Raw genomic sequence first — 18,878 nt, 5'->3', positions numbered from 1 at the left:
CAGAAGCCCTGCAGAACCTTTGAAACCACCGCCTTTGTGTTGATGATTGTGAAACTAGAGATGCAACATAATGGCCTGAACAAAAGAACTGCTGGCACAGGGAGAAGCTAGTCGAGGCTTAGCAGGCCATAAGAAATAAACCTAGGCAGGGATCAGAGGATTAGAGGGACAGTCGCTGTGTTATGTGTAATATCTCGTACATCACTTCATTGAGTGGGACACCAAATGCCGGTTCACTCTTCTCACTCACACTGCAGCCTGTGTGTTTGAAGGAGGGCAGGCCACAAGGTCGTATGCTGGTTGGGGGAGGGATAAAGAAAAGGAGGAGCTAATCTCAGTGAGGCCTCTCACGTGACTCTCTTTCCTCCTATTGCTGATCTCCCACGCCCACACAGAGCACATGGCTGCATGCTTTTTGAAACCGCTCTCCAATAGAAGGACAGAAGTGTCATTTCAGGACATGTGCGCCTGTGCAGCCCCTCCCCTGTCAAGTGCAGCACAGACACGGAAGTAGAGTAAGCCTGTGCTTTAGGAGACAGGGGACAGGGTTGGTGTGGAGGAGAAAAGGGGGAAGGAATGCATACATACACACACACACACACACACACACACACATACGCACTCACACACACACACACATATACGCACTCACACACACACACACACACACACACACACACACACACACATATACGCACTCACACACACTTGCGGCTGAGAAACAAACTGGGATCACAATGGAGTGACCGTTGTTTGAAAGGAAAGAGGGAAGAGGAGAGCCTTCCGGTTATGTTCTGACCGAGGTAAGACGAGATATTGTGACACCAGCTGTGGAACGTGTCTGTGTGAAGGAAGTGAGGGTTATGAGATTTCCTGGTTATCCTAGAACAACCAGACTTAACTCTTAGGAACCAGGATGATTGTACAGTTTTAGATATTAGATTTTGAAGAGTAGCCAGCACAGTTAGCAATACTGACAATAAATGATACAATCATGACTGATGGTATTTGTTTGTTGACAACAACAAACAGCAACAGAACGATATGTAAATGTTCGGTATAGCATACATTAGTTTACTATTTGTTTATGGTTTTAATTCGAGCAAGTCCCAATGACAGTGTTGCTGTAGTTTTGTTCCACAGCTTCACAATAAAGTCCTTTTATTATGTCTGTTTATGTCACAAACACAAGGGGCTTTTATGTGGGAGCAGTGTGTCAGTGTGTGAAAGGTCAGGCCTTACCAAAGCACATGAGACAGGGATGGAGTAAGAGACAGAGTGGGGGGACTGGGAAGGTCAATCCCAGCCCCATGGGGACATGCTTTTGTTCTCGGTAACACCTATATGACATTCAGTTATGCCGATTCACTGAAACTGGAATTGTATTTTGATATTTTTGGTATACTGTAGTTAGCAAACACCATTCCTACCTTCCTTTTAGCTATGCTAGCTTTAGGGATGCAATGTTGGTTACGGTCCTATTTGAGGGATTGCTGTGAAAATTGCAATGACCCATCAGCCTCAGCTGTACTTTGCGTTTAGTGCTGGCTGGTACGCAAACGTTTGCATGCACACGTGCAAAATTATAAGTTGGTAAACATTACTGAGATAAACACCAGCATTTCAACTCTGTCATTGAGAGCGTGTTAGCAAGCTGGCGTTAGCTAAACGCTCCGCTCCCTCTAAGTAGCCAACAGACCCACAGAGGTGTCTACAGCTAGCATGGCTGTAGATTCTTGGTCTTGTTTATGACCCACACACATTACATCAATCCTAAACAACTCCAGAGTCCACGTTTGAAGCCAAGTAATCACAGTTTTGAGTGGATGCTAATTTAGCCAGTGTTCTTGCCATTTGATATTTTCTTCAAATGTGACAAAAGGCCGACACACTCAAGAGCACTTTGGAAATAGTATTCATCCAAAGTATTCCCCCTCTCCAAGGTACAACATCTCTAGTAAACAATAACTGTACATTTTGTTACTACAGAGTTGTAGATGAAAGTGAAAGTCTCACATTCCAATTTTTTATATTCTATCAGCTGCCAGTTAAAAACTTGCAATTATCTACATTTTCTTTCCCAGATTTTGGTGAAGTTGATAAAACAATCCTATCTTGCGTCTGTATTTCAGATTGTGCACGTCTACATTTCCCGATTGACCACAGTCCCGCCTCCATCATGTCGCTGCTGACTCACGTACTGGCTTGCCTGTTCGGTATGGGCTCCTGGGTGGCCATCAACGGGATGTGGGTGGAGCTGCCCCTGGTCGTACCGCAGATCCCAGAGTACTGGTATCTGCCATCATACCTCACAGTCATCATCCAGATGGCCAACATAGGTCCTCTCTTCATCACTCTGATGCACCGCTTCCACCCCGGGGTGCTGGATGAGCGGCTGGTCATCTACTCCATCGTGGGGCTGGGGATTGTTGCTACATTCCTGCTGGCTTTCTTCTGGAGGCACACGGTGACGATAGCGGCCTCTTTGCACAGTGTACCCCTGCTGGTGTTGAGCTTCCTGCTCTCTGTGGTGGACTGCACCTCCTCTGTTACATTTCTGCCTTTCATGATGCGGCTTCGCCCGGAGTACCTCACCACGTACTTCGCAGGCGAAGGCCTCAGCGGTCTGGTGCCTGCACTGGTGGCTCTAATTCAAGGTGTTGGCGTCGTCCACTGTCAGAATGCCACTTTAGCAGATAACGCTACTGTTGGCAGTGGAGAGCTACAAGCTGTCTACCAGCCAGCTAATTTCTCTGTCCAGGTCTTCTTCGTGTTCCTCAGTGCCATGATGGTTGTGTGCCTTGTAGCCTTCGTCCTACTCAACCATCACCCAGCTGTGGCTCGAGAGAGAAAAAATGACTTGTACTTCAGTGGTGATCTGGCCTCTGGGGAGAGAGAGGAAGGTCTTTCCCTGCACGCCCATACACCAGAGCAGAAGCCTATGATCTGCCCACTGGAAGCCGCTAGGAGGGAGCCCAGGAGCTCTTTTGTGATGGGCACGTACAGCAGTCTGGAGGTGGTGTTCATCTTTGTTGTACTGGCTTGGGTCAATGCTCTGACCAACGCAGTGCTGCCCTCAGTCCAGTCCTACTCCTGTCTGCCCTATGGGAACAAGGCCTACCATCTAGCTGCCACCATGGCAGCTGTTGCCAACCCAGTGGCCTGCTTCATCGCCATGTTTGTGCCGATTAGGTACGTATGATTGCTGGAACCGTCTAATTACATTATAAAGATTTGCGGTCTCCTCCAAACACATACAATTCAAATAATTGCAACTCCAACAGATGACACGGAATTGTAGATTATACTGAAACCAGTGACACTCTCACATCAGTGGGTTTCCTGAAGCGGTTCAGTGTAACGGAAAATGCTCAGAAAATGCATCAATTTTGTTTCCAGGTCTCTCGTCTTGATGGGTTTCTTGGCCATGGTTGGGACTGGATTTGGAGGCTACATCATGGCCATGGCTGCTCTCAGTCCCTGCCCCCTGCTGGTCCACAGTCACTCTGGAACTGCAGTTATAGTAAGACTCTTTCTTCCAATGAATTTGAAGATCTTTTATTTAGACTATGCAAAATGCCACTTAATAGCAGGTGGTTTTGAACCTCATGTTCTCTCTTGTAATTGGTGCACCCTATAAACGATTGAAAGTGCAATCCACCTGTCACAGTCACATGTATTTGCAGTGTTGTGTGAATGGTAGGTTTTGAAATCAAGTTGTGTCAACTCTATCTCTGATCTGATTAAGACAATACTGACAAACCCTGTTTGTGCCAACTTTATGAACATTCTGAGGAAAGCTTTCACCCTCACAGACGTGTTGATTCATGTGCACATTAGCTGGTGCTCTTGTATTATACGGTCGCAACCCTTGCGAGCGATGAGTTTTGTCAGCGTAATCAAACTTAAAGATTTTTTCCTTATGAATGTATCATATTTTCAGTAGTGCTGGGCAACGATTAAAATATTTAATCGCGATTAAAATATTTAATCGCGATTAATCGCATGGATTTTTTGCGATTAATCGCATTGTTATGGCAAAGTTCAATAATGAATTCAAAAGTAGTGTATTGCGCACTTTTATTTTAAAAGTACTGCTATATGAACAAAAGGGCAATAACATTTGGTTCACGAGATGCAGGTAGCATGTTTTATACTTAATGTGAATATAATTCATACTTTGTTGGCATCTTATTCTGAAAACCGGATGTTCGTCTGAAGAAACCGGATGTTGTCTCACCTTAATGTTTCCGCTAACTTTCAAAGTCCTTCGCTCGCTCCCGATCTGTGCCGTTTAAATGCGTTTACCTTGAATTTCAGCATATAGGTGCACTAACATGTAAGTGTCTGCTGAGGTGACCACGGAGATCTGAGTGTCTGTATTGTCTCTTGTCTTTCAATAAAAAATTTAAAAAATAAAAATTATAATACATTTTAAAAATGCGTTAACGCGCACTAAAATAATTGTCGGCGTTAATGAATGAATGCGTTAACGCAAAATTAAAGAGTTAACTTGCCCAGCACTAATTTTCAGTCATCATCATTGTTGATATACGTATACTATACTATACCCTATGATATATATTGCTCTCTAAAAAGAGTTTCAAAGTGCTAAACAGTAAATAAGCAAAACAATAAGCTAAATTTCTCAAATAATGAGATTATCAGAAAATGTATAAATGAGTAGAATGCAGGAAGTTCAGTAACTAAAAACTGGCAGCCTTGCCTTTAGAGAGGAGGAGCTAGCTGGTAAACAGAGTCAGTTTTTGAGAGGAGTGAAAACATCCTGTCCAACCTGTTCTTGATGGCAACCCATTGAAAGCCACTGAGTTGGCCACTCGGACACTTTGCGTGTTTGATTTGCATCTGAATAACAAGGACTGGGTGTCAGATCATTGTAAGGTACATAACATTGATCTTTTTTTGTGATGCAGGTGCTGGCCTGGGTCCTGTTTGTCCTCTCCCTGTCCTATGTGAAGGTCATCATTGGGGTGATTCTGAGGGACGAAGGCCACAGTGCCCTCGTGTGGTGTGGAGCAGTAGTGCAGTTGGGCTCCATGGTTGGTGCCGTGTCCATGTTCCCATTAGTTAGCGTCTATGGACTTTTCAGCTCAGGTGTTGCTTGCAACACCACGTGTCCAATGTTGTGAATAAATATGTTTCAGTTAAACACTAATGTAAGAAACTGACTTTTTTTGTTTTTGTTGATGCACTGAACGCAATGCAGTCGTGAGCTTTACATATTCCTATTGTTACAGACCTGAGCTGTATCACTCCCTGATGTTGTTTCAGTCAGATGGTTTATGTTATACAGATATCTGTCTGTATTGACTAACGGAGCTCAGCACAAGGATGAAATGTCCTCAACATTATTAATGCGTCAGATCACACAAGACCACTTTGTTGTCGAGCATATTACAATTCCTTCTCAATTCAGAGGTCAAAGCCAGTTTACTTGAACTGTTAATATGATGTGAAAGTATAATTGATTGACGGTGCTTTTATAAGAACATAATGGTACTTTGGGCTTTAAAATGTGCCTTCTTTTTGACTCTTTTGGTGTACATGTTGTACATTCTAGCTTGCTTTGTATATGTTACTTCTGTGGAGAAACTGTTCAACAATACCAAATAAAACATGTTTTATTGTTGCCTGAACACTTGTATTATACTGCAAATCCTCATAAACATTCTCCTTATCCTCTGTCAGCTATAGGGCAGAGTTTTATACCCGTGTAGAGAGGATACAGGGGAAAAAGAACAGCACCAGAGCAGGGTCAATGGTAGAGAGGGTCAGAGGGGGAGACACACATAGCATCAGTTTGTCTTAAATATCTTCTGTTGTGTGTTTTGGTTAAAGTTACATAACCATGCTAGGTCATACTACATAGAAAATAGTGCACATCGAGGGGCTCAAAAAACAGCTCAATGTGCCAATAGATTTTTTTAGGGTCAACATTGGACTTGGAATGATCTCTGACTGCAGCTCTGACTTTATAACTATGAATTATTGTATGGTCTGATTGCAACTGTTCAAAGTCTAATAAACATTTGACCATATTATTTTCCAATTAATAGTCCAACCCATATGAATACAGGCACATGTAGTTATGTATTCCCCTGGTTTGCCTTTGAGATAATTGGATGGCTTTATTTTCAACATATATCAAATTACCATATAATAATGGTCTACTGTTTTGCACTTCACAATCAAATAGGCAAGTATTGGCTCAATATACGCACACAATCTTCATATGATGCGGCATTGAAATACTCATGAGCAATCGGTTGCCTGCACGCCTTTAAAACCAACACTAGATGTCCCTGTATGATTAAAAGATACTCAGGAGGAACCGAGGCGCTCATCTTACCTGCAACTTTTAAGATTCAAGTACCGGTACTACAGTTTTGATGTGCAGGAATAAACAATACAAATGACTGCATTTGTCAGATCAAGTCACATTTGCTTCATAGGTCGTGGAGAGAAGGTTGTGGTTAAATTCATGGATCTTGGACGTCCTTCATTAATTTCATGGTTCCCTTTCACTTCATCTTAGGTTTTTCAAAAGTATAGAGTAATTGCTGCACCTCAGTTCAGGAGGAGGAGTGATTCATGTCTTTGTATAGTTTGCCTAGGTCACCAGAGCCATGTCTGCATCATATCCTCCTCACACTAAATCAGAGAGTCTCTTAGCCATGTAAGTGGATTAATGTGTGTGTGTGTCTATCCTTCCTCCACTCCTCGGGGACGATGAGGAATGAGGAGCTCAAGGCCAGTCAGAGTCTGATTCAGATCCCAGTGGTTCCTCAGAGAACATCTGGGGTCATCATCTCCTGTGTCTCACACTTCACCTATTCTCCTTATCTCTTGCAGTAGTTTTCTATGACTTATGGTGTGCTGCGTTTAAAAGCAGCCGACCTGTTTGGAAAGGATTTTCGCAAAAGCTCAAGTTTGGGAATACAGTATGTTTTCTCTGAAATTGTCAAATAAAAAAACTAAAAGAAATGAAAGGGTCCCTTTAAGAACAATGCCTTTCTGCCTGCCTCTCTCTTACTCTCCTTCAGTCCAACTATTTTGATATCTAATTTTCCCCCCAAGCTCCTTCTCTTCCTTGATTCACGCACATGGCAGACTTTGCGACCTTAATTTCAATTTAAAACACATGGGGGGAAATCCTAGCCCTCGCTGCTCTTTAATAGGCCGTCATGGGATTGGAGTATGCGGAGAATGATTGAATTTTGTGAGAAGGCCAGGAACGATCACGTCTGGCCTTCCGTTATGCAATCGACCATTCCCCTCTCACAACGCGACGTCTGGTAAAAACCTAGAGGAGGAGGAGGAGGAGGAGGAGGAGAGGGGGGGGGGCTAAGGACTCACATCTAGACAGAAAAAACAGTTTTTCTTCTAAATGACTCAAGGCCATATAAAAGAGAAACTCGGCTGTATAAAAAGGAGCCAAATGAGATGTGAGCCGCCACATCAAAGGCAGAGCTGTTGAATCGGGCAGCTTTTAATGGTTGTAAATGAGTCTTTTTACACTGTAATGCATGACATCCTACATTTCCTCACAGACGGAGACATATGGACCCTATACACAAAGCCCGTCACACTGTTTTATTTATACGATTGTGTCATGTCTGTTTTCTCCCTTGACTCGCTCCACCTGCTTGGCCCACTTTGACAATGTTGAGATGAAAAACTCCACGACGCACACAGTATCGCTTTGTGCAAACTTCTTCACACCCACTGTGTTGGATTACACCGCCGCGATATATCCTTTAAATGAAGCAAGAGAGACTACCGTTCCCGTTAAGTCCATTATATTCAAATGGGCCGGGCCTTTTTCTTTTTTTTCTTCTTCACAACAAGACATAAAGTAATCAAAAGTTAAAAGCAAACACTCAAGGAGGCACTTAGCAAAAAAGAAAAGCTTTTATGATAAAACATTCATATATAGTGCAGGAGACAGGTAATCTTTGAGGATGATAGGGTTGTCTTGTGGTCAGTTTCAGTATACCGGTAGTACGGCTTGGGGAGCTTTGTAGATGAATGCTCCTAATAACATCCCCGCCCACCCATCACCCAGCGGAGCATCCAGGCAGAAGAACTAATACCTGAGTGTATTGCTTCAGTGGTGTGAAGTAGGCCTTAAAGAGCTGTTGGAGGCTGCAGTAAAGTAGGGTTCATTACCTTGACAGACTGATGACAGCTAAGACTGGCTGAGATGCGCACATATAGGCCACATAAATACTCAAAGAAAGGCTAAATAATCTGCAATCAGTGCTCTTTGTATATGCACACAGAGCATGACCTTATATATGAAACACAACACCTTTGATACGGTTAGAAAAAGGAACTACATCAATGCTTTCTGGGGCTCTAAAATGTAGGATTACTCTCTCGAAGTGCTTTGGACGTCGTTTGCTGAAGGCATCCAAATCAATATCTGCTAAACATGCTGCGGGTGCAGATAACATATCTGTATTTGAAAAAAAGTTCAGTGGGAAAGGGTTTTTAAAAGAATAATTCAACATTTTGAGAAATGCTTGCGTGTTTGTTTTCTTGCTGCCAGCTAAAGGATTAATACAACTGTGTGCACAGTCAATGTGACGCTATAGCCAGCATCCAGCTTTGCTATGAACAGCTAGAGTGACTCTGTTCAAAGGTAGAATTCACTACCTAATTAAATGTTGTTTCTTCGAGCCATTCGAAAACAAAAGAGTAAAAACAAGTCATGGTTTTATGGCTGGTTGTGCACTTGAATATTTTGTAGTGGGACGCATTGACTTCCTGCGACTTTTACTGCGCAATATAATGTGACAGGCCAACTCCATCCTACATTTCCCGTCTGTATGCCAAGCTAAGCTAACCCTTCCTGTTGTATAGCTTCATACATCCAAAGGCAGTAAAATCTGTATTTGTTTGGCTGGGCGCAGTGACTTCCTAGGGTCTTGCCATCACTGTGAGGTTGACAGGGAACCAGTGGAGACTCAAGGAAGTTACATTACCAGCCAAGAAGTAGTTCGGCACCTCATAAAACCCATCTCGTTTTCAGACTCAAGTTTTTGTACGGATTAAACAAACAATTTATCACGTGCTAATTAGTGAGCTTGAGAGGTGCTTGTGGATTTTGTTACCTTTGGACAGAGCCAGACCAGCTGTTTCCCCCTGTTTACATTCTTTACACTAGGCTAAGCTAACAGGCTGCTATATGTCCTTTAATATGTTGATATTTACCATAGAAATGAGAGTGGTATTGATCTTCCTCCAGTTCTCGGCAAGAAGGCAATGGAAATGTAAACTATTGCTTTAACAATTTGAGTTAAAACACATTCCCAAAATCAAGGGCTTCAGTGACGTACTGTGCTAAATCGATATAGTCCACATGGAGTTTGTGGTTAGACATTATTTATTATAATCCCTACTCCTAGTTGGACAAATCATAACCAAACCACCAACAAGAGAGAAATAACTAAAGCAGCAAACTCTCACTCCATCATGTCGGGAAGTCAGTTCGCATGGGTTGCATGTGGGGTCAGCTTTAGGTCATACTACGCATCCATTAGTGGCCTTATTTAGAGTCTGATTCTTTTAAGAGGAGTGATTGGCCAGCAAAGACAAAGAATCATTACCTTTGCCCGCCCCCTCCCTGCCAGCAGTCAATAATGAGGGATCATTAAAATGAATAGATGGACATTCCCCTTTTCTCCGGATCCTTATTGCAAAATCAGTGTCAGGGGAAATGAAGATTGAGCTCGGAGAAGGCGTCTAAAAGCCTCACAGTGATTGTCATGAACTCATCTCCAGTGCCAGGCTCCTTTATCTACTGTAAGAGTCTGCACCTGCCTGAACTCTTGACTAGCAAGGGCTTTTACTGTAGCCCATTAAGAGCATCCCTAATGTGTGCTACAATATACTTCAACGTAAACATTCTGCATGTGTGCCGAAACATTTACAGCAAACAATGGAAGAATTATTGCTTTGGATGTCTTGGAGGGTTTCTTGCTTTGATGCAGAAATAGAGCTCTGAGTAAAAGGGATAATGAAAACATCGACTTTGATGTGGAGAGTGGAGAACTCACGTGTTGTGATCATACAAACAGACTCTTAAAGGTGCAATGTGCAATGTCTAGACACATGCTCCGAAGAAATAGAGGGCAGCACTTCACCACTACTACACGTAATATAACTTAATTTACAGTCACCAGTCACCAGTGGCTACAGGAGACTTATCCCACCCCAACACAAATCCAGCTACCGTGGCACAAACCCCAGCTCTGGGAGTCCCAGCAGGCTGGTGGAGTGCTGGGTTTTCCCTGTGGCTGAATTCAACCTAACGGCTAACTGGAGGCCTGTCCGTGTCCCGGAGCCGCCGCCCCCTCTCCTCCCGGCGAAGCAGCTTCCCGGCGGCGGGAAAGACTAAACAAAAGTGTTTTCTGGTTTGTGCCACTTGATTTCATCCAATGAACATAATATCAAAACGTACACAGACCATGGATGTAATATTGACAAAAGGGCGGGGGCTAGCAGGTTAGCATGCTCACTTCAGTAGATATCTCTGCAACACAATATGTCTTTGACTTAACGGCAACACTCCAACCTCTTTACATCTAGTTGATAGTGTTACTTCATTTTTTAAACAAAAATTCTGGCCATAGCTCTCACCTTGCATCTTTAAAGATATTTCTCACTTTTCACATCCGTCTGTTATTCAAACATCTGTCCCGCCGCTAAATTTGTATAAATCCTTGGACAACATTTCACGCATCACAAAAGAGAGCGAGAGAGCGAATCAAGCTGAACGATCGCAGATGGAGAATAAAAGACGGCACACGATTGTCCAGGCCTCCATCTGGTTGCCTTTCGGAAGGTATCTTAAAGTGTATTTTAAAAAGGTGATTTGTCTGTGGGTCCACAAAGATGTGACCATGTCAGCGGGTCATCTGCTGGTCCTGTCACACGTGAAATGGTCCCATGAAAGCGGTCGGTGTACACCTGCGGAGCCCCCACCGAAAACCCCACCCTGAAGAGATTTAAAAAACACATGTAAACACATGCTCGATTCCACACACACATGTGGTCCTCATCTTCTTTCTTTATTATCCATAAGGTAATCGATTAGATGGTCTGTTTATAGTCATCTGACATGTCAAAAAAAATCACCAAAAGTGGCTCAAGGGAATTATAAAATCTAACGTGGGACTGGCTTATGGGACAAAATCAGAGGTCCCTAAGTATGGTCAAGCAATCATCTCTTTAAGCATCTCTTAAAGCCACCCCAATGGTTCTCTCAACATGCCCTCCATAACAGAGGTATACTGAGGATTTACTGCTTTCAGATGGCCGATGAGAGACGAGGGCAGCAGCTACAGTGCTGTGCCTACATGCACTCACTTTATAAAAGCCCGAATCAAGGGCTCTGTGGGAATACATCGGGGGAGGAAGCAGGGCCGTAAAGACGCTATAAATCCATACAATGAAACTTCTGAGTCGTACCCTCTGCCAGGTGCTGTGAGCGATGCGGACCCTGGGGAGAAAATGGCACGCGCTGCAATCATCATGAGCAGGGAATGCTTCTTGCATGTCTGCGTTGCTGTCGCCACTGCGGGGGGTGGGAGGGTCTGCCAGTCATTCATTCAGCCAGTCAGTCAGATCACCGCTCAGTCATGCCATTGTCACTCTGAAAAACAAAGACAACATAGAGCTAAACTGCGGTTGTCAGTCTTCGAATGAAAACAACAAATTCAGCACCTTGAAGGGAATAGACATGCTTATTCACTCTCTAAAAATGTGATGAGAAGATTGACAGAACTTTCTGATGCTTCCATTCAACCTGAAGCTACAGACAGGAGGCAGTTAGCTAAGCTTAGCGTAATAGAAACAAGAGGAAACAGCCATACGCAGCCTTTTGCGTAGTATCTTGACACTGAAGGTTTGCGCGTAGTTAGGTCATACTAGCGCCGATTGATTGATTAAGTGGCTTACTGGGTAGAGGGGGTTGTCCGCCAACCGAAAGGTCACCCGTTCGATCCTCGGCTGCACCGTGTCCTGTGTCGAAGTGTCCCTGAGCAAGACGCTGTATCACTAACTGCTCCCCGGGCGCCTGTCATTGGCAGCCCACTGTGGGTGGGGGGGATGGGTCAAATGCAGAGAATAATTTCCCCACTGTGGGACTAATAAAGGAATTCTTCTTCTTCTAGTTAGCGTTGCGAAACGGTCTCGGTCAACGTTCTTAGTTGGGGTTACAAAAATCATTGTGGTTCAGCTTAAAATAAGTATGTTTGTAGAGTAAGCTACGAGTCATGTGACTCAGTGTTTGCATGAGGCATCCCTGAGAGGACCTCTCACTCTTTCTGCTACTTTCACTGAGTGTCTAATACTGATACGGATGGGTTTACATTGGAGTTAGTTGAAAACCCAGTGCGTCTCATATACGGCGCAAAAGGGTGCCTTGTGCATCGGTATCGAGACGCCAAGGACCTCTGCCCAAGCGTCAGTATTGACGGGTGAGACCGGCTGGTCCAAAGGTAACACAATCTGCCAATCAGCACCTCTAGCTCACTAATAAACACACTGTATCTCATTATATCTTGCAAAGAAAGTCAAATTTTGTCATCCCTTTTGTGTCGTTAGTGGCTTTTTTATTATTAAAGGAAGTCTCAGCTTGCTGGAGGAGAATGAGAGACAAACACATTTGAGTTGTAGTTAGTTGTTATAGTGCTATTGAGGAGTAAGGAGCACAGCAGCATCTAACCGGACCCAAGTGATATTTGGGGGTATGTTTGTGTGCTGTTTAATGTACTGCAGCTGAGGAGTTAATTAGCTATCTCGCCTACAAACTGAGGCTAGCGGTGCGTTCTTGCCTGGTGAATGTTTGGAGAAGGCAGGACAAATGATTTCAAGGGCAGATGCGTATGTTGAAGTAAAAAAAATGAAAGCAATTTAATTTCAGTTGGACTTTAATAGTGTAGCACATGCATAATTCAGTGTTTCACTCTCACAACTGAAATATTATGAACAAAATATTAATGCAATGATGTAAAATTATTTTAAAGTATTTCATCAATTGTATTGCTGCGTGCAGGTTATGTACTTTTGCTCATCAAAAAGTAGATGTCAACAGATGTCAATAGATTTTGAAGCTCCATTTGTTTTCATGTCATGGATATTCCACTGCATTTAGTCTCTCTGCTTGACTGCGGCCTCAGTGGAAACTATGGCCCGGGGTCATCTCGCCACTGTGTCAAAGGGGATACGGCGCCGTCGGAGGAAGATCAAGGTAAGAAGGACAGGGTGCCAGGAAAAAGGGGCGTGGCTGCATCTGTAAATAGTTGGGCTATTTTAGGTTTACCACGCTCATACAGGGGAGCACCGCCTAGGCCTGCCTTCTGTCACTATGGGGATGGGCGCTTCATAACTTTACTGGATGGAAAAAGTCTGCAGGACTGGCAGGTGGTACACTGGAGCTCCCATGGCGCTGTGTCGTTTCACTCATAACTATCTACCGCTAACAACACTCACCGGAAAACACACAGGCCTCTGCTTGTACTTGGCAGATCAGCAGCTTGTTGCATTTCATCCTGCTGAAAGTACAGTGGTAGGTTTGTTTGTATTTCACTTTGAAAGAAAAGTGAAATGCCAAATGCTATCTGTTGACGGATTGAAGTGCCCTCTTTGCTGGAAATCCCATAGGAAAAATTGTAAGATGTAAAACACAGAGTGCCTGCAACTGTTCTGTAGCAACAGTAACGGTAATAAAGTAAAATGGATAAATACATGTGAATATTCATTTTAACAACTGTGATACACTGTATTTTTGTGCATCCCCAAAAAAAGGTTTGGGATAAAAAAAAGAAAGAAAAATTGTCCCTCTTGTCAACGTCGAAATGTCTCTATTTCAGGCTTTATTAGGGATATAGGTACAGGTTGGAACAGTCAGAGGTTTACTAAGGTCAAGCCATATAACACAAGAAAATCACTCAGCCAAGGTAAAGTGAAGACCTTAAAACTAAAGCACAGCCATATGGGCCATACTTGTAATAGTCAAAGAATGCTTTTAGAGGAGAAATACTGAATCCATTACTGATTCACTGTTTTTGCTTTCAACAAAATGTATTATCTTGGACACATATAACTAACTGAGTTTTTGCAAATAATCTACTCCAAACATATTTAAAGAAAAACATTTACTTTTAGTAAAAAAAATAAAATAGGTATTTTGAAAAGGCTTTAATCATTGATGCACTTGCTCACACGTAAATACAACATCAAAGTGATCGAGAACTTAGGTTATGTATGGTCACCATTATGCCATTTATTAAGTCATTGTTGAGAACACATTGAATGCACTTAAAACACATTTCATTTTTCATAAATATTTCATATTAAAGAGAAATATGTTTCACCTTGTGCCTACAGAGAAAAGCATTATAGAGTCGCAACTATCTTGGAGCCAAGAACAAGAGTAAGGCACAAAATAGAAACCTTATTCATACAGTTTAGTCATGCTATTATACGATATGTCCGGAAATATATTAGGAAGCTATATTGTGAGCGACTGTCAGCTAAATGATCCCCAAATGTTAGTACTCTGTGCATGCTCCGAAAAGACAGATAACATGGAAAAGACTGCAGCTGTGTGAAAGAAGAGTTGACGAAGACACGTTTATGACACAACAGCGGAATATCAATCTACAATATTTGGTCTGGAAGCAAGGAAACCTGCTCTGTTTCTACGGTAAAGTGCATCATGTTTTTTTGTTTTTTTTGTACGGGGAACCGCTCGACGCTAAAGTCTCCGACAGAAAAAGGAAACGTGGGACAATAATTTCACCAAAGATAAAATCCTTTGGTTGAAGCACATCAATTATTGCCAGCTGTAAGTAACAGTCCTGCCAACTCCTCAGTGGAATCGGCCGAATGACGAGTAAAACTGAGCCTGCCGCACGCGCAGGTCATCCCTGTGCCTATTTACATGCAAACTTGCAGTGCAGAAGAAGTAACAGACAAATATCGATATTGTTCCCGGAGTATTCTCATCTAAATTCAGCAGGTAAGCATACCGTTGTTCAACTTTCTTATAGCTCGGGGAGAAGAAATCTCTGATACCTGCCTCAATAAGCCTGTGTGCCGTCATAGGATATGTGCTATATGTTTCTCTGATTGTCTGTGCATCATTATGTCATGGTGTGGGTGGGAGGGCTGGAAGACCGGGGCAGGTGGATTAAAAAAACAAAAAAAGGCACTAAGGTGAAAAGCATAATGCAGGGTAGTAGAAATGGTACAAGTCATATCAGAGAGAGAGAAGTTGAAAACTAAATAGCAAACTGCATGATATAAGCATAAGGCATACATGAGTACATTTTCAAATACATGTTTGTACAAAAGAATATCATACAATAACATTCAGTATAAATGAACAATGAGATAATAATGAGGAAGCGAGAAAAAAAAGAAAATACATTTCTAATCTATTCACAGATTCCCTACATATTTTCCAGCCTTTTATTCTGTTTCCCTGTAAACAAATCATTAAAATGATACAAAAAAAGTCATATAAAAACTTCCAACTTTGGGTTACAATGAACCATTTGCATTTGTGTGTCACTGCCGCCGTCGTCTGCTGTCAATATCACTGCTGTAAGGCACCAATTCGGTTGTTGTGGACTGACTGCACAAACAAATGAACCAAAGTGATGAAGCATGACACCTATCGTCCCGTTGGTCTGTCCATGCATTAACATATAGATCACACTGGAAATGAAGATTGTCATTTGTCAACGATCAAAGTATTTCAGTCTCATTGAGCTGTTTGGTCCGCTAAACAACCTCTGCTGTGAATTAAGGCAAGTGTCGTCGTATACGTTGCCCCTGATTTCACTTCCCTTTATGTAAATATAACATTCATCTGTTTGTTCATAGAGAGCCTGCCAGCGATTGTCATTGTGAAGCTGCAGCGAGCCTTCGAGCTGATGGGGATGATGGTCAGGTGGGAGATCCTGGTCAGAAATGTACTCTTCATCATCTGGATCTCTAGTTTTCTTTTTGTCCTCTGTCGATGCCGCTGCACGTGTGTGTGTGTGTGTGTGTGTGTGTGTGTGTGTGCGCGTGTGCTGCTGCAGAAGACTTCTGGACGTCTATGCATGAGTGTGCACGGAAATGCTGGAGAGGTCGTTCCTGATGATCTCGTTAACTGCGGAAAGAAAAAGAGAAGTCGCGAATTATTATCAACTTGTCACGTTGAATGGCAACTCTGATCATCATTACATTTAGTGAAGAGAGGCGGGCTAGACGTTACAGAGGTAAGGCTTATGACAAGAAGGTTGTCAGTTTCAGGCTGGTGTCCTAAAAATGACGTTCCCATACAACGAAACTGCATTGAGGGAAACGTCCTCTGCCGGATTATTATTATTCCAGATTATTATCTGTTTTTGACGGATGGGTCAAACAAACACAGGAGACAGCCGTTTGTGTCCCGTGTGAAACCTGAAGATGACATTGACTAATTTTGAATTACGTCTGTGACTTAAATAATCTCACAAACATACTTATTCTGAGCCAATTCATGATCTTTTTAATAAACATAACCAAATAATTTCTTGTTTTGTTTCAATTTACAACATTAACTACCTGTTTTTAAAACTGCGACTGTAATCCGGGAGAAAACAAGTTTCCCTCGAAATGTCACGGAGAACACGGTTTCATTTTATGGAATGTAATTTTGCAGGACACAGGGTTGTCAGTGTCAATCGCTGCCATTTTCAAACCAGGCAAAGTGTGCCACTGCCCTGCTCGAAGGGGCTCGAGAAGTACTTATCACAAGAGAAATGCGAGACATGTTCTATTTGTGTTTGATTTGAAATGTTGCCTCTAACCAACGAAATCACATCAAATGTGACATTTATCTTTTTCTGAACAGAGAACACTTGAAACTTTGACTGAAGACGATGTTACTCTAGTGCTTGCAGCCTGCAATAAATAATGTCACACGAGGCAACGCTGCGCTGAATACTCGGTGTAGATGGCGTCAAGTTGAAAAATACTGCAATCCAAACATATCACTGTGGATGCCAGCCTTTTTAAACTGCTATCTGCCCCGTACACACATCTCTGTTTTGAAGTCATGGTCTTGTCTTTCCTGCACTAGTTCCTGTGCCCGCGCCTTTCCCACAGTCGGGCAGACACAGATCTGTCCCCTGCCTTTATCGGCTCTGTGTTCTTTGGCAAAACAGAGGGAAGTGGCTGTGAAGATGGCGAGGACCCCGAGCCCTGCAGCTCAACGCAAACAAGAAAGCTCCTCAGTCAGAAAGCTTGCCGAGATAAAGTGGGCCGATGCAGACAGAGAGACAGAGACAGAGAGAGAGAGAGACAGAGAGAGAGACAGAGACAGAGACAGAGACAGAGACAGAGACAGAGAGAGACAGAGACAGAGAGAGAGACAGAGACAGAGACAGAGAGAGAGACAGAGAGAGAGAGAGAGAGAGAGAGAGAGACAGAGAGAGAGACAGAGACAGAGACAGAGACAGAGACAGAGAGAGAGAGAGAGACAGAGAGAGCGAGAGAGACAGAGACAGAGACAGACAGAGAGAGAGAGAGAGAGACAGAGACAGAGACAGACAGAGCGAGAGAGAGAGAGAGAAAGAGAGAGAGAGAGAGACAGAGAGAGAGAGAGAAAGTCTGGTGAAACCACCATCCGCAGTGAGGAGCCGAGACAGGAAGTCCACCCACTCGGAGGCCCACAGGCCTGCAGTTTGTTATCACTAGATACTGTTTGGCGATTGGCGAAGCATCTGCACGAGTCCTTTTAATACTCAACCGTTTAATGCTGTCGGTCCAATGCCATATTGAACGGCTATGCTAACTTGTCTTTTACAACAATGTTGCTGATGTCAGCTGAACTGACCGATGGGATATGAAGTGCAGAAACCCCACAGCAATATGTGTTACATAAGGATGGAGACAGAAATGCATACGCAAATAACAACGTAAATAATGTGTCACAGACTGCAACTTTTAAAGAAGTAGGCCCCACACACACACACACACACACACAAACAGATTGCTTGGGACTCACCTCCCTTAGCAGGAGGAACTCCCATTGGAAAAATCCCACCTGTGCCAACACTGCTGGGTGTTTTCAACTCTATTCCGCTCCAGGCCAAACATGCGTTTACACGCTGAGGTTATTTTTAGCTCTGCCATCGCAGGACATAAAGGAAGTGCAAGCGAGCACATGTAAAAATGAGATGATCAAACTTTTAATGACCACGCTCTTCTCTGTCAGCCGAGGTGAGAAAACAGCTCCAAGGTAATTTTGAAGAAGGGAAGGGAAAACCCAACAGCTCGCCGGCAAAAAGCCACAAATGTATACCCTTTATTTTTCTCAGAGGGAAAGCAGCGGCTTCCTTTCTTCTTTTCAGTCATTGTGTGAGAAAACAAAAATAGTGACGTCTCCTCCGCCCACATATAAACTGCGGTGTTATTTTGCCGCGTGTTATCAACTAATATTTTCCATCGGCATGCTCGGCGATGTTCCATTCTGAAGAAACGAGTGATGAAGAGAGAAGAAAGGTAAAACTCTGGCCTCTGTGTTTTCATCTATGTACTCTGTGAGCAAAGTGAGAATCTCAAAAGCAGGATGTGGCCGACTGTTATACCACAAGACAACACCAAGCTGCTATTTATAGCTGTTCAAAAGGGTAGCTTGCTTTCTACTTGCACCGACTTCTGGGAAACCGAGAAGTTGTAAAGAACAGTTGAGGCAACCTGAATGTGCACAGAAACACATAAACAGGTAATTCCTTTGAATAAACGCACATGCTACATTACAAACCGGTCAGATTGATTTTTGGCGACAGCTATCCAAATGCATTGGGTTT

The 18,878-nt window shown here is 43.1% G+C and overlaps 2 protein-coding genes across 4 annotated transcripts in view; one reads left to right on the top strand and one right to left on the bottom strand.

Moving 5' to 3' along the window:
• Positions 1–594: 594 nt before the first annotated feature.
• Positions 595–5,601, top strand: slc52a3-2b (solute carrier family 52 member 3-2b). The gene is made up of 4 exons (XM_079275399.1): positions 595–803; positions 2,133–3,192; positions 3,400–3,523; positions 4,935–5,601. The coding sequence occupies exons 2-4, from the start codon at positions 2,180–2,182 to the stop codon at positions 5,148–5,150; spliced, it is 1,353 nt and encodes a 450-aa protein (XP_079131525.1). The 5' UTR covers positions 595–803; positions 2,133–2,179; the 3' UTR covers positions 5,151–5,601.
• Positions 5,602–14,075: 8,474 nt separating this feature from the next.
• Positions 14,076–18,878, bottom strand: part of LOC306782607 (nuclear factor of activated T-cells, cytoplasmic 1-like) — a 59,301-nt gene continuing 54,498 nt past the window's right edge. For all 3 annotated transcript variants that reach the window (XM_079276043.1, XM_079276045.1, XM_079276044.1), the window contains one exon: positions 14,076–16,192. In XM_079276043.1, the coding sequence (XP_079132169.1) occupies positions 16,137–16,192 (56 nt within the window). In that variant the 3' untranslated portion in view covers positions 14,076–16,136. The remainder of the gene's footprint in view (positions 16,193–18,878) is intronic.

This window comes from Melanostigma gelatinosum (assembly GCF_949748355.1).
Source record: "Melanostigma gelatinosum genome assembly, chromosome: 9".
Classification (NCBI taxonomy): domain Eukaryota; kingdom Metazoa; phylum Chordata; class Actinopteri; order Perciformes; family Zoarcidae; genus Melanostigma; species Melanostigma gelatinosum.
The sequence above is the reverse complement of the archived record's forward strand: the minus strand, read 5'-3'. Positions and strand labels throughout refer to the sequence as shown.

What these genes read in the sequence shown, in the direction of transcription:
- slc52a3-2b (XM_079275399.1), top strand. Translation starts at nt 2,180, where the DNA reads ATGTCGCTGCTGACTCACGTACTGGCTTGCCTGTTCGGTATGGGCTCC. An exon ending in GCCATGTTTGTGCCGATTAG is followed by an intron (nt 3,193 to 3,399) that starts GTACGTATGATT and finishes TTTTGTTTCCAG; the next exon opens with GTCTCTCGTCTTGATGGGTT. An exon ending in ACTCTGGAACTGCAGTTATA is followed by an intron (nt 3,524 to 4,934) that starts GTAAGACTCTTT and finishes TTTGTGATGCAG; the next exon opens with GTGCTGGCCTGGGTCCTGTT.